This window comes from Rhinopithecus bieti, unplaced genomic scaffold (assembly GCF_001698545.2).
Source record: "Rhinopithecus bieti isolate Rb0 unplaced genomic scaffold, ASM169854v2 scaffold_18282, whole genome shotgun sequence".
Taxonomy (NCBI): Eukaryota; Metazoa; Chordata; class Mammalia; order Primates; family Cercopithecidae; genus Rhinopithecus; species Rhinopithecus bieti.
The window spans coordinates 8,304-22,921 of record NW_016809121.1 but is presented as its reverse complement, the minus strand read 5'-3'; the positions used below and the strand labels follow the sequence as shown (position 1 = coordinate 22,921).

General features: G+C 39.2%; 1 protein-coding gene across 1 annotated transcript in view; it reads left to right on the top strand.

Annotated features, from left to right (window-relative positions):
• LOC108539701 (leucine-rich repeat serine/threonine-protein kinase 2-like) overlaps positions 1–14,140 on the top strand; it is a 73,379-nt gene extending 59,239 nt beyond the window's left edge. Inside the window, exons 20-21 of the mRNA XM_017888587.1 lie at positions 4,179–4,398; positions 13,879–14,140. Coding sequence (XP_017744076.1) covers positions 4,179–4,398; positions 13,879–14,140 — 482 coding nt within the window. The remainder of the gene's footprint in view (positions 1–4,178; positions 4,399–13,878) is intronic.
• The last annotated feature ends 478 nt before the right edge of the window (positions 14,141–14,618 follow it).

Here is a 14,618-nt window from a genome sequence, read left to right as displayed (position 1 = left end):
ACTTGTCAGCACCCGTCAACTCGTCATTTACATCAGGTATAACTCCCAGTGCAATCCCTCCCCCCTCCCCCCTCCCCATGATAGGCCCCGGTGTGTGATGTTCCCCTTCCCGAGTCCAAGTGATCTCATTGTTCAGTTCCCACCTATGAGTGAGAACATGCGGTGTTTGGTTTTCTGTTCTTGGGTTTATTAGTTTCTTGTGGCTGCTGTAACAAATAACCACAACCTTGGTGGCTTAAAACAAAAGGGATTTATGATCTCAGTTCTGGAGGGGCCAAAATCACATGCTGCCAAGGCTGTGTTCTCTCCAGGGTTCTAGGGGGGGATTTGTTTTTCACCTCTTCCAGCTTCTGTTGGCTGCTGGCACGCTTTGATTTACAGCTGCATGGCTCTACGCTCTGCCTCTGTGGTCACCGTCTCCTCTGTCTACATCAAATCTCTCTATCTTCCCCTGTCTTCTAAGTCCACATTGAAGGACACTATGATTTCATACAAGGCCCATCCAGATAATCCAGGGTTGCCTCACCCTCTCAAGATCCTTAACTTAGTGACGTCTGCAAAGACCATTTTCTATGTAAGGTAAAATGAGTAATATTGTACATTGGATAATATGCAGATTCCCAGAATTAGGACCTGATATTTCTGTCGGTCATTATTCAGCCTGATACACAGCAGGAATCGGCAAATAAGTAAATGCATTGGGAAAAAATGAAAGCCAGGTCTCTGAATAACAGAGATATAAACATGGAAGGGAAGAAACCTATAATAAACTTTGGGTTGTTGAACTGGAATGGGATCTGCCAGTATGAACACATACACATAATTTTTAATATAGATATACATCTATGTAAATGGGCATGTGTGTGTTTGTGTGTTTGTGTGTGTAGATATACGCACAGACTTGCGTATATTTCTTGTTTACTGGCAGGACCTAGAAACACTGACATTTCAATAGCAATAAAAATACCTAGTACCCAGTTCATGGTTTCTAAATAAGGGCCTCTTTCAAATGAAAGGCTCCTAAAAGAGATGATTGATTCCCAAGGTGGGATAATCAATTTAGAACATGAACCGGAGCCATCTTATTGTGCCAGAAAGTCAGGAAATGCCGAAAACATAGTAAGAACATAGAGATGAAGTTGATGGGATATGTTGGCCAGGGGCACTTTGAACACCAAAATTAATGATGATAGTAATAGTATAGAACTTTTGATTTTTTTGTGTGAGACAGGGTGTTACTCTGTCACCCAGGCTGGAGTGCAGTGGCACCATCTCCGTACATCGCAACCTCTACCTCCTGGGTTCAAGCAATTCTCCTGCCTCAGCCTCCCAAGTAGCTGGGACTAGAGGTACACACAACCATGCTTGGCTAATTTTTGGTGTTTTTAGTACAGACGGGGTTTCACCATGTTGGCCAGATCTTGGGTCTTGAATTCCAGACCTCAGATGATCTGCCTGCCTTGGCCTCCCAAAGTGCTGGGATTACAGGCATGAGCCACTGTGCCAAGCCAGTCATGGTATATAAGTTTTTGAATAAGCAGAATTTCTGCTATAAATAAGGAATTAATAAATAAATAAGGAGAAAATAAAGCTTTTTAATAGTGGAATGCTAACAGGTAAATGTAGAAAGATTACTGATGGAACTGGGAAAATAACTGTTTGGCTAACAAATTAATAATTGAAGAAGACTAGAATCATCAATGCATGTTAAAATTAACAGGTGAATATTTGATGAGAAATAGGATATTTATGTAATTTAAAATTATCTTCCTATAGGATACTTGTTAATTACTACTTCATTAATGAGTACAAAATATTTCCTTAATTATCCTCTTAATGGAGAAACTTGGCAGACAACAATTCTACGCAGGAAATAAAAATGAGCAACTCCCATAATGGGAGAGCTGGTAAAAGTTATTGCTATGATGGAATGCGCTGTCACGACTTCCGTGCTATATACTACATTGGGAAGAATACAACCCTATTTTCCATTTCTGACAATGATGGGAAAACTAAATCTAATTACAAGAAGACATCAGAAAAGTCTGAATGGAGGGATATTCTGCAAAGTACTTGTCCTCTGTTCTTAAAAGTATCAAGGTCATGAAATAGAGAAAGGACTGAAGTTCTTTATTTACGGAAACTAAAGGGATGTGATGACAAAAGGTGATTCATGATCTTGACTTCCATGATCCTGGACCAGAAAAGAAAGGCGCATGTTTATAGCAGGTTTATAGCAGTGCAATTCACTATTGCAAAAACATGGAACCAACACAAATGCCCATCAATCAACGAGTATATATATACACTATATATATACACATACAAAGAAATACACACACACACACACACCCCTACATACATACAATGAAATACTATTTGGCAATAAAAAGGAATGAATTAATGGCATTTGCAGCAACCTGGATGGGATTGGAGACTATTATTCCAAGTGAAGTAACTCAGGAATGGAAAACCAATCATCATATGTTCTCACTCATAGGTGGGAGCTAAGCTATGAGAATGCAAAGGCGTAGGAATGACACAATGGACTTTGGGGACTCAGAGGGAAAGGGTGGGAAGGGGGTGAGGGATAAAAGACCACAAATTTGGTTCAGTGTATACTGCTCAGGTGATGGGTGCACCAAAATCTCACGAATTACCACTAAAGAACTTAACTCATGTAACCAAACACCACTTGTTCTCCAATAACCTATGAAAATAAAAAAAATTTAAAAAGGTTAAATTAAAAAAATCCTGTGCGTAATGAAAATAAAAGAAAAGAAAGAAGGAAGAGAGACTTGTTTATTTTGCTTAATTGTTGGTGTTGCCTATAAAACACACTGGAGGTGCTGGAGGTGAAGTTGTAATGGAGTCTGTTGATTAGACAGAAGTATTGTATCAGTGTTAATTTTTTATTTTGATGGTTGTAGTGTGGCTATGTAAGAAAGTGTATTTCCTTCTTAAATAAGAATAGACATTGAGATATTAGGGGTAATGAAGCATAATTTCTGCAATTTACTCTCAAATGACTCAGAGGGAAAAACAATGCACATAGAGAGTACCTATATTAGAAAGAGAAAAAATGAGAAGGCAGACGGCGTCAACTGTTAACATTTAAGTCATTTGGGTGAAAATGACTCATGCATATTTTTACTATTATAACTTTTCATATGTTTAAAATTGTTTTTTAAAAGGAAAAATAGGAACAAGTTCACAGTTGCTTAGAGTATCACTTGGATTCCAATTCATGCCTGTCTTCCTCCAAAGTCTGTACTGTGAATTTTTTTTATTTAACCTTTTTAATTATTTTTTATTTTCATAGGTTATTGGAGAATAAATGGTGTTTGGTTACGTGAGTAAGTTCTTTAGTGGTGGTTTGTGAGATTTGGGTGCACCCATTACCCGAGCAGTATACATTCCACCAAATTTGTGGTCTTTCAGCTCTCCCACTCTCGCCCAGTAACTGGGGGTGGGACAATATTGGTACTCAGCTTTTGATGTCTTCCTGACATTTATTCAACCTATATTTATGGTGCACATATTTGGCCAATATGTCCCAATAACAGCAATGAATAGAAAGACATCAGTTCCACTCTTAAAAGCTTCTATTCCAGCTGCAGAAGAAAACAAAACAAAACGAAAATCCCTAACCAAAGCACCAAGCAAAGCAAAACAAAACACAAAATAAAAGGAAAATTAAAACATGATAAGAAGATAAAACATCATGAAGCTATTCGTTTTGCTGAAGGTTTGCAGAAGGCGTCTCATAAAAAGTGATGATTAAATTGACTTCTAATTGACACAAAAGACGACTGCAAGAAAATCTGGTCCATCCTCCCTTCTGGCAAGAGGCAGAAGCAAGTGCAGGGACCATGCAGCAGAGCCAAGCTTGGCTACACTCAGAGCACACAGCCCCATGGCAGGCATGGAGAGAGTGCCAGAGAGAGTGGATGGAGGGAGGCAGGATAGGAAGGCACAGCTCACATTGGGCCTTGTGGGTGTTTGGATGTTTTCCTGGTGGAGTTAAGAAGCAATTGGAAGACTTTGAGGAGAGGAGCAACATGATCTGAATTGTTTTTGAAAATCATTCTGAATTCTTTGTAGAAAATAAACTCCATTACATTGGTTAATTCATTGTTCATCTCCAGGTCTCAGTTTCTGCATCACTAAAATGAAAGGGGTGGAGGAGCTGAAGCCTCCTCTCCCTGACAGCACAGATCTTACAGAATGTAATGATCACCTTGAACCTGAAGGCCTCTTCTCCTCCCGGTACTGCCCCCACTTACTCACGGCTGCACCTACACTTCCCTGCCCTTCCAAGATCCTGATCTCTGTGGCTGGGCTCCCTGCAGGTCCAGCTGAAGACACAGGTGCAGGTTGTCGTGAGCTCAGCCATTGGTTTGTCTTTGGAATAAAGGAAGGAAGTAATGATTGCAGCTCAAAGTGCAGTGGCTTCTTGACCCACAAACAGCCCCCTTCTGGAGTCATCCTAGAGCAGGGTTCCTCTGTCATTTACTGCAAGCTTCATTGGGAAATTCCTTATGATTGCTGCATAAAATATACTGTCTCGGTAACGTTGTTCAGTTATACAAGATGAAGCATTAGGGAAACCCCACGCTCCTACTATAGCCAGATACACTGCCCAAAGAAACAGGAAAGAGAAGCATTAAGTTTCTCATGATGAGATTATTCAGTGGAGAAAGAGGGAGAATCCCCCTCAACCAATTAACAACAAATCTTGCTTCTGATGATGCCCTAGCACTCTTGATACCTCTCAAAGAGAAATTGTTACCATATCACAATGGTACTTTTTTTTTTTTTTTGAGACAGGGTCTGACTCTGTCACCCAGGCTGGAGTGCAGAGGCATGATCATGGCTCACTGCAGCCTCCCCAGCTCAGCAATCCTCCCTCCTCAGCCTCCTGAGTAGCTGGGGCCACAGTTGCCTGCCACCATGCCAAGCTAATTTTTATATTTTTAGTAGAGACAGGTTCTCACTCTTTTGCTCAGGCTGGTTTGGAGCTCCTGAGCTCAAGCAATCCTCCTGTCTCAACCTCCCAAAGTGCTGGGATTATAGGCGTGAGCCACTGTGCCCAGCCAATGGTACCTGTTCTAAACAAGGAAGTTGCTCAATGGTTCAATTCACTAGCCTCTTCTCTCCCTACCTATACTTGCTCTCTGGGCAAACTCATTCTGGAGATGGTTTAGATACAATTGTAAATATAAATAAATAAATTAATAAATAGCACTGAGTTTCCACTTTTGGAAAGATGGAATTGACTTACGTTATTCTTCCCTACAAGTACAACTAAAAACCCTAGACATATCTATTGAAAAAAAAAAAAAAAAAACAAATAAACAACATGAGAAGGCTGTGAAAAGTGGAGAGAAGGTAAACTGACCAAGAACCACAGGACCCAAGAAACAACTTCGTTTTCAGTCACGTGGGTTTTACATTTGCTTCACTGATCCCAGATTTGGAGCTGAAGAAGTAAGCAGCAGTCCACATCTGCTTCTGTGAAAAGATTTCACTCTCAGATGCTCATGTTACCATTCCCCACTTTCTGGGCCTCTTTCTTGTCAGGAGCAGCTTAATTTTAATAGGAAAGAAATGGCAAATCCATGCTCCACAAATCTCAGTGACAACTGACTATTACTCTTGAAGATACAGGCTTTTCTTATATTTGGGTGATAGATGCAGCTCCAAAAGCAATTTAATATCCCTGAACTTGGGATTCACAGATGGGATAAGAGGGTGGGAGATATGGAAGCTTCTATGCTCAGAGCCATTTTTTAATTTACTATGTGTCATAAACCACAAATGCAGAGTGGAGAAGTGTATATTGCTGTGCTATTATATGTATGCATTAATACACATGTGTGTCTAATTGTGTGCAGAGCTCAGTGATTAGAGTTCAATTCCCTGAGTGCAAATCTCAGTTGTATCACTGTCTTAGTCTGTTTTGTGTTGCTACAACAGCATACCTGAGAGTCTGTAATTTATTTTAAAAGTACGTTTATTTAGCTCATGGTTCTGCAGGCTGGGTCATTCAAGGGCATGGCCCTGGCTCTGGTGAGGGCTTTCTTGCTGCCTCACACCTTGGTACAGAAGAGGGTCAAAGACAAAGCAGGCCACCTGGCTTTATAACAACTCTTTCTCCTGGGACCTAGTCCACTTCCATGAGAACTAATCCAGACTCAAAAGAGCTGGGAGGACAGCACCAAGACATTCATGAGGGATCTGCCCTCATAACCCAAACACTTCCCATCACCTTGTGTTGCAACCCTTACCACCATTGCACTCCTCCCTGCGCAGGTCTGTTCCCAGTGCATTTGGTATATACTCCTGAATCACATCAATAAAGAGTATGTGTCTGTTGGCTGTATGAAAGTCTTCTTTTGAGAAGTGTTGTTCATATCCTTTGCCCACTTTTTGATGGGTGTTGTTTTTTTATCTTGTAAATTGTTTGAGTTCTTTGTAGGTTCTGGATATTAGCCCTTTGTCAGATGAGTAGATTGCAAAAATTTTCTCCCATTCTGTAGGTTGCCTGTTCACTCTGATGGTAGTTCTTTTGCTGTGCAGAAGCTCTTTAGTTTAATTAGATCCCATTTGTCAAGTTGGCTTTTGTTGCCATAGTTTGGTGTTTTAGACATGAAGTCCTTTGCCACGCCTATGAAAAAATGCTCATCATCACTGGCCATCAGAGAAATGCAAATCAAAACCACAGTGAGATACCATCTTACACCAGTTAGAATGTCAATCATTAAAAAATCAAAAACAACAGGTGCTGGGGAGATGATGGAGAAAATAGGAACACTTTTACACTGTTAGTGGTACTGTAAAAGGTTAGTTCAACCATTGGTGGAGACAGTGGACGTTCCTCAAGGATCTAGAACTAAAAATAACCATTTGATCCTGCCATCCCATTACTGGGTATATAGGCAAAGGATTATAAATCATGCATGCTATAAGACGCTTGCACACGTATGTTTATTGCAAACTATTCACAATAGCAAAGACTTGGAATCAACCCAAAATGCCATCAGTGACAGATTGGATTAAGAAAATGTGGCACAATCATACCATGGAACACTATGCAGCCATAAAAAAAGGATGAGTTTGTGTCTTTTGATAGGGACATGATGCAGCTGGAAACCGATCATTCTCACAAACTATTACAAGAACTAGAAAACCAAACACCACATTTTTACTCATAGGTGGGAATTGGAACAATGAGATCACTTGGACACAGGAAGGGGAACATCACACACTGGAGCCTATTGTGAGAGAGGGGAGGGGCGAGGGACAGCATTAGGAGATATAATTAATGTAAATGACGAGTTCATGGGTGCAGCACACCAACATGGCACATGAATACATATGTAACAAACCTGCACGTTGTGCACATGTACCCTAGAACTTAAAGTATAATAATAAAGATAAATAAATAAATAAATAAAATAAAAGTAAAAAAATGAAAAATAAAGAGTATGAAGTGATATATTATAGACGTATGTGTTCAGAATTTGTAAAACTCTATTCTGCTATGTACTGATGCTTGTTTATCCACCAGCTGTCAGAGAGGAGTTGGAAGAACAACCTTGATCTGTGGTATTCGTCAATTTCTTTGACGTAAATTCTCCCACAATGGATCATTTCATGCTGCTAATGCTTTACAATTTACTCAGAAATTTAACAATCTGTTGCTTTGAGCAAACACTGGTGGCATTAGCACACCACTGATGTTTTTGCAATAGAGATCTTGTGCTTCTCTATTTTTCCGCACCAGGAATAGTGCTTTTAAGAGCACTCCTGATGGTCTCAGCTCCTTCATTGATTACTTCTGACATTTCAACTGGGGAGAGGTCTGCCTCAATGACCTAGTCCCATCCAACAGCCTCAGGATTAGGATTTGTTTGTGTAAATTGCCCTTCATACATTTTACAGTTAACGTTGAGTTCAGGTTATTTTAAGGGTAATTTTAGTGCACAGAAAAAAAAATTTGAGGCTGTTTTGACTTAAAAGCCTTATTATTCTGTTTACAAAGTTATTGATAAACATACACACTCTATACAAAAATGTTAAGAAGGGTTTAAATAATTCGATTGCGTATCTTTTTGTTTTTTTCAAAACAGTCTTGCTCTGTCCCCAGACTAGGGTACAATGGCGTGATCTCCGCTCACTGCAACCTCTGCCTCCTGGGTTCAGATTCTCCTGCCTCAGCTTCCTGAGTAGCTGGGATTACAGGTGCCTGTCACCATGCCCGGCTAATTTTTGTATTTTTAGTAGAGACAGGATTTCTCCATGTTGGCCAGGCTGATCTTGAACCCCTGACCTCAAGTGATCCACCCACCTCGGCCTCCCAAAGTGCTGGGATTACAGGCATAAGCCACTATGCCTGTCCACGTCTTTAAATATTTTAACCATTTTTGAAATTTCATATATGTAACTCTCATCTTAAACAGTTCACATGCCTTATTAGAAAAGTATCCCAAGTAATTTAATAATCCCAGCTAATAGAGCATATGAAACTCCTAAATATAGAAACCTCAATTTCTCATAACGAATTCAATGATTTTAAACATTTATTTTCAAATTAAAAGGCACATATTCTAAAATTTATTTTTTAATTCCCAGTTTATCTGGCATTGAAAGACAAACCTGTCATATAATATGTGAAATTACCTTAATTACTGCCTTTCACAATCCAACTATTATCAAGTTATTCCTAAACATAACACAAAATATTCTTAAAATGAAAAGTAAATGATTTATAAATTAACGTTGATAAATATAGGATTAATAAAATCATTGTAGGATTTCAAGACCCATTAAGAAAATGATATCAATTGTAACAAATTGTAGTTACAATTCTATGCAAATTTGTTTATTGAGCAGAGATTTTTGGCTGGCAATAGATTTGGAGGTATAAGAAACGTAGCTGTTTTCACCAAATATGCTTATTTGGCCTTTTTCTACAGTTTCTGTATTAGGGGGATACTAAGTCCATTCTTTTCCTATGAAGTCAACTTCACACCCATGCTCCTCACATACAAGCTACATATTAGCTAATTTTAGCAACCAGTTACATTGCTTCCAAACTGATAATATTCAGACTGTTTTTACTACTCAAGTACTCAAGTCTCTCCTATCATGGGCTGATATTTCTACCTTCCCTGCCTGCCTGACTGTGCCGCTTCTTTTGCAGGTATCTGAACAGCATATGCTTGAGGTTTTTTGTTTGTTTGTTTTTGTTTTTGTTTTTTAGAAGGAGTCTCGCTCTATCGCCCAGGCTGGAGTGCAGTGGCGCGATCTCGTCTCACTGCAAGCTCCGCCTCCCGGGTTCACGCCATTCTCCTGCCTCAGCCTCCCGAGTAGCTGGGACTACAGGTGCCCACCACCAAGCCCGGTTAATTTTTTGTATTTTAGTAGAGACGGGGTTTCACCATGTTAGCCAGGATGGTCTCGATCTCCTGACCTCGTGATCCGCCCGCCTCGGCCTCTCCAAGTGCTGGGATTACAGGTGTGAGCCACCGCGCCCGGCCCGGATTGAGGTCTTTATGTTCCCCATGTTTCTGTTGTCGCTGTATTATTGGTGTGAGTCACTGTGGTGACAGCAGCATCCAGGACTTCAATGCCCACCCGTTAGCCACCTGCAGCTGCCCTCCCTAAGAACAGAAACATCCTCCTTGTCGAAAATGAAATGGACACCGTTTAGTCTCTCATTGACTCTGTTGTTGATCATCTCTATTTGAAAGTAGGATCTATTGCAGTGCACTCTCCTGGTCTTCCTTCGTTCTTTTCTGAATATGCACCTTGCACATGTGTAGTGTTTATTGTACCTGTGTGGGGTTTTATTACTTCATTATTAGTTTTTCTTTAAAGTTTGGTCTCTGTAGAGACTGTCAAAGATTGCCACTGTTGACTCTATTTCAAGTCATCATGACCGAGTATTGGGAAACATTTTCATGCAATAATTACACCTCAGATAACCCTTATTGGCTATGGTACTGCCACTGTGCGAAGCTTGTATGGGTTTAAAAAAAAATGTTCAAATGGGCATTTTAGGGCATAAAGAGGAAGGTCACAATAATTTCTACCTGACTTAATTTAGTATATTTAGATATCTAAAGGACACAATTTTAAAACTATTTACAAATTTTAAACATTCAATATAATTCCATAAATTTCATTTAACAAAGTGAATGACCTTAAAAAACTAGAATAGCCACGGATGTCTACATATTAATAGATATTAAACAATAGATTGAGTACCAGAAACTTCTCATAACTTCTTGTTATTAAATTTGTACCATAGGAATCTGGATCTTGATGGAGGAAGAGGCATAAGGGCACAGATAACAGATGGTTGACTTCCTCCCTGTTCTTCTGAATCCATGTGCTTTCCTTTGGTGATCCCAAACAATCCTTTATCTTTGTAATGATGAGTGTCAAATAATTACTCTCAGGCTTAACTTATCCCTCTGTGCAAATGTATGTCACTAGATATATCCGAGACTCACCCATTTGAATATATGTAGGTGACTCGAAATTTATAAAAACACAAAAGGTCTCATCATTTTCCTCCTGAATTTGCTTCTATTTATGTGTCTTTGTCTTGGACAGACGTGTAACCCACCATTCACCTTTCACCCAATGAGAGTTCTGAAATCATTCTTTTGTCTTTCCAACTCTGAAACCAGTCAATCAAGGCATGCCTACCAGTCTCCAAACATTTCTCCAATTGATCCTATTTATTCCTCCATCAGCAAAACTATCCCATTTTTCTCCTTAATCAACTCTACCTCAACTAGAGGAATAAACACACAACACTTTGGCTTGCCTCAAATATTGTCTCGTTACCATTCATTCTCCATAGTGCAGCCACAATGCTCTTACAAAACATCAATCAGTGCATTTTCACTCTCTTAGTTGAGTAACCTGCTATTCTGACAAAACATCCTAGAGTCTAAATATGTTAGCCAAGGGTCTCCATACAGAGAGTTAGGGCAATGTAAGGCTTAAGAATGCAACCTTCAGTTGCCGAGGTCCTACTTCTAGGATTTCCAACTTAGTTGGTCTGGGAGGGGCTGAAGCACATATATACTCTTTTACATAGTGATAATGAACAGTCAGGTTGAGAAAATTAATCAAGTGTCAGCCTGCTTGGATATGATGATAATATTTAGCTGAATGTATTCTAATATTTAGCACATTTCACAGCTGTGTGAAATTACCTATATCCCTGTTTCTTCCGTTGAATGGGCACGTAATAACTGTACCTTCATTGTATAATTTCTTTGCAAATAGAATGAATCCAAAGCCCTGAAACCTAGTAAGTGCTAATTAAGTGAAAACCACTGATATTATTTATACAACTTTATTTGCAGTTACTGTGTTATATTTCATGTGCCGGAAACTTATAGTTTCACACAGAATGTTATTTCTTGCTCATTCTATTAATTGTACCTGGGATTAGAAACTCTGGATTTCTGTATTAGTCAGCATTCTCCAGAGGAGCAGAACTAATAGGATATATGTAATAAAAAAGGGAGCTTATTAGGGAGAATTGGCTAACATGATCCCAAGGCCAAGTCCCATGACAGGTTGCCTGTAGACTCAGAAAGAAGGAAGTCTATAGTGGCTCAGTCCCAGTGCAAAACTCTCAAAAGCAAGGAAGCCAACAGTGCAGCTTTCAGTCTGTGGCAGAAGGCCTGAGAGCCCCCGGCAAACATTGGTGTAAGGCCAAGAATACAAAGGCTAAAGAACCTGGAGTCTGATGTCCAAGAGCAGGAGGAGCAGAAGGAAGCATCCAGCATGGGAGAAAGATGAAAGCCAGAAAACCCAGCAAGCAAGGTCCTCCCACCTTCTTCCGCCTGCTTTGTTCCAGCCGTGCAGCATGGATGGTGCCCACTCACGCTGAGGGAGGGTCTTCCTCTCCCAGTCCACTGACTCAAATGTCAGTCTCCTCTGGCAACACCCTTCCAGACACACCCAGGAAACAGCACTTTCCCAGCCATCCAGGCATCCTTCAATCCAATCAAGTTAACACCTAATATTCAATCATCACAGCTTCCTTCCTTTCACTTATCAATCATCTCCCTCTCGATGTGTACCCAGGATCCTTTCTTGTCTCTATCTTGACTGAATTTTGTGACTGATATTGATCTTTCCACACAGTTTAATAATAATGTATCTAGATGTATATTTGTCTCTCTAAAATTTTAGCATATTTACAATTAAAAAGTAAATACTGGATTGTGTCTTATGCATGTCTATATCTCCATCCCTTATCTACGGTAATGTAAGATGCAAAATACGCACTCTTTAACTCTTATGATTTTCCTGGGCTCTTAGATAAAACCATGTAAGTCAATATGTCATCCTACCAGATGAGAAAACAGGCTTAAAATGGCACACACATTATATCATTAATATTCATTAGAAATAGGACCAGAGAAGAAAGCTGTGTTTCAGAATAAAATCTCTTATAAAATATTAACTATAAATAATTGGTAAACTAAGTCAATAAATAAATCAGGAGAACAAAAGCAACAAACAATTGTACATTTTACAAAAATGATTCTACGTGTATAATGACAGCAGGCTTTCAGAATTCAGAACTAATTTCACAAAGCAGATGAGGCTCTATTAAAAAGTGATCAGTCATTATGCCAAGTAGTATTTAAATCCCAGCTACCCAGAATTTTGTGATGAAATTTTTTTAAAAAAAGAATCATGTGTTGCCTCAAAGTAGGCAAAATAATAACTTGAAAGAATACTTTTTTTTCTAGGTCTCACCAAAAGAGAAATAAAATAAGAAAATAATCTTGTAAAGTTATGATTTTAGCCTGACTTTGAGGAGTTTCCTATATTGTAGATACTTAAGGAAACAAATAAATAAATACTGAAAGAAAGAAGGAAAGTAAGAAATGCTATTAGAAATTTATCAAGACCCTGCTTTAACACAGTTGGCAAGTGAGAACAGATAAACCAACATTTTAGACATTTTTAGCATAGCATAGCACCTTACGTGACAAAACCCATATCCAGTCCTTATTAGCCATGTGGCCTTGGGCAACTTTCCTAGAAGTTATAACTTTTTAAATCATTTTTTAAAATGGTGATGATAATAACTATTTTCTAAGGTTGATATGGAAAAAAATCAGATACTATATATATAAAAAAACAACAACAACAACAACTTTGCCAAGTCCATGGCATATGGAGAGAGCTGAATCAACCTTTTTCAAATGAAAACTCACATATAACTGAAACTGTATTCATGGATCAAACTTTCTTCTTTATAACTGGTGTCATAACAGCTATTTCTTTGCCTTCAGCTTCTTTAAAGTAAGATTGGGATTGATACCTGAATAAATATGAATGACAATTTTTTGATCAAAAAAGAATGATTATATAATCCATGATTAAATCATACTAAATATTTAAAAGCACTTATTTCCCCAGTGGGTAGCTTCCTACATTATGAATGAAGAGGATTTCTCTTTTTCTGACTCACAGTGTTTTAAAGTTGAACCTTCACAAAACCAAGGTATTTTTACATGTGACTTTGACCCACACAAATATTCCTCCAAGGGTTAGATAGAGTATCAAGATTAGAAACACACGATTCCAATTATTGAAATTTTCCTTTCTCTTTCCCTATATCCAAGCTTAAAGGTTATAGTTTTCAAACAAACAATGAGAGGAACGGCCTTCCCTTAGTAGACACAGGGAATGTATCACCGTTAAAGTCTGTGCTGCTAGGATTAGACATAGGCAAGCGACGAAATGAAACCAAGGGCTGCTGTCTGCATATTGCTTCAGGTCAGCTGCTGAAGATTTTTGTTTGTTGCATTTTGTTTGTATTTGAAGGTCCACAGTCCCTTTGAGTAACCGGCTCCTAAGGCTCCGGCTGACACGCTCAGGTTGCGAAAGTTGGTGGAAAACTAAAGCGGTATTAGAACGACGGATGAGGAGGCTGTTGCGTTTAAGGGTGAAACGATGGCCACGGGCATCCATGGACACCCCTGAAGCGAAGAAAGTGGCTTTGCTCTGTGGAGGAGGAGAGCAGCAGGGCCTGGAAAGGGGAGTTTGCCTCCGCTTCCTCCTGGGAGGTTCCTCAATCCCTCCGTAAATACAGGGCTGTGGCATGCAAACACTCACGCAGGTGTGGTTCCGTTTCTGCCAGCTGAGAGAGGGCCACGTGAAACAAGACAAAACATAAAAACAGAACAAAACATAAAAACAGAACAAAATGAGAAAACCAAGGACAACCAATCAGAGGTCTGGGACCCAAAAGATGTGGCCTGGTTGGATATTTAAATGATGTCACACAGTGGACAGAAGAAGATCGCCCCTGGGGTGGAGAAAGCGGGCGGTCAATGTCAAAATTAGGGTTAAAAGATTGAAAAATATTTTCTTCTCTTTTTTAAGCCATAACAGAGAATGAACAAAATAATTAGTGATAGAGATACTAAACTCTACATGGTGTTTTCTTTCTTCTTTTCTTTCTTTCTCTCTCTCTCTTTCTTTCTTTCTTTCTTTCTTTCTTTCTTTCTTTCTTTCTTTCTTTCTTTCTTTCTTTTCTTTCTTTCTTTCTCTCTCTCTCTTTC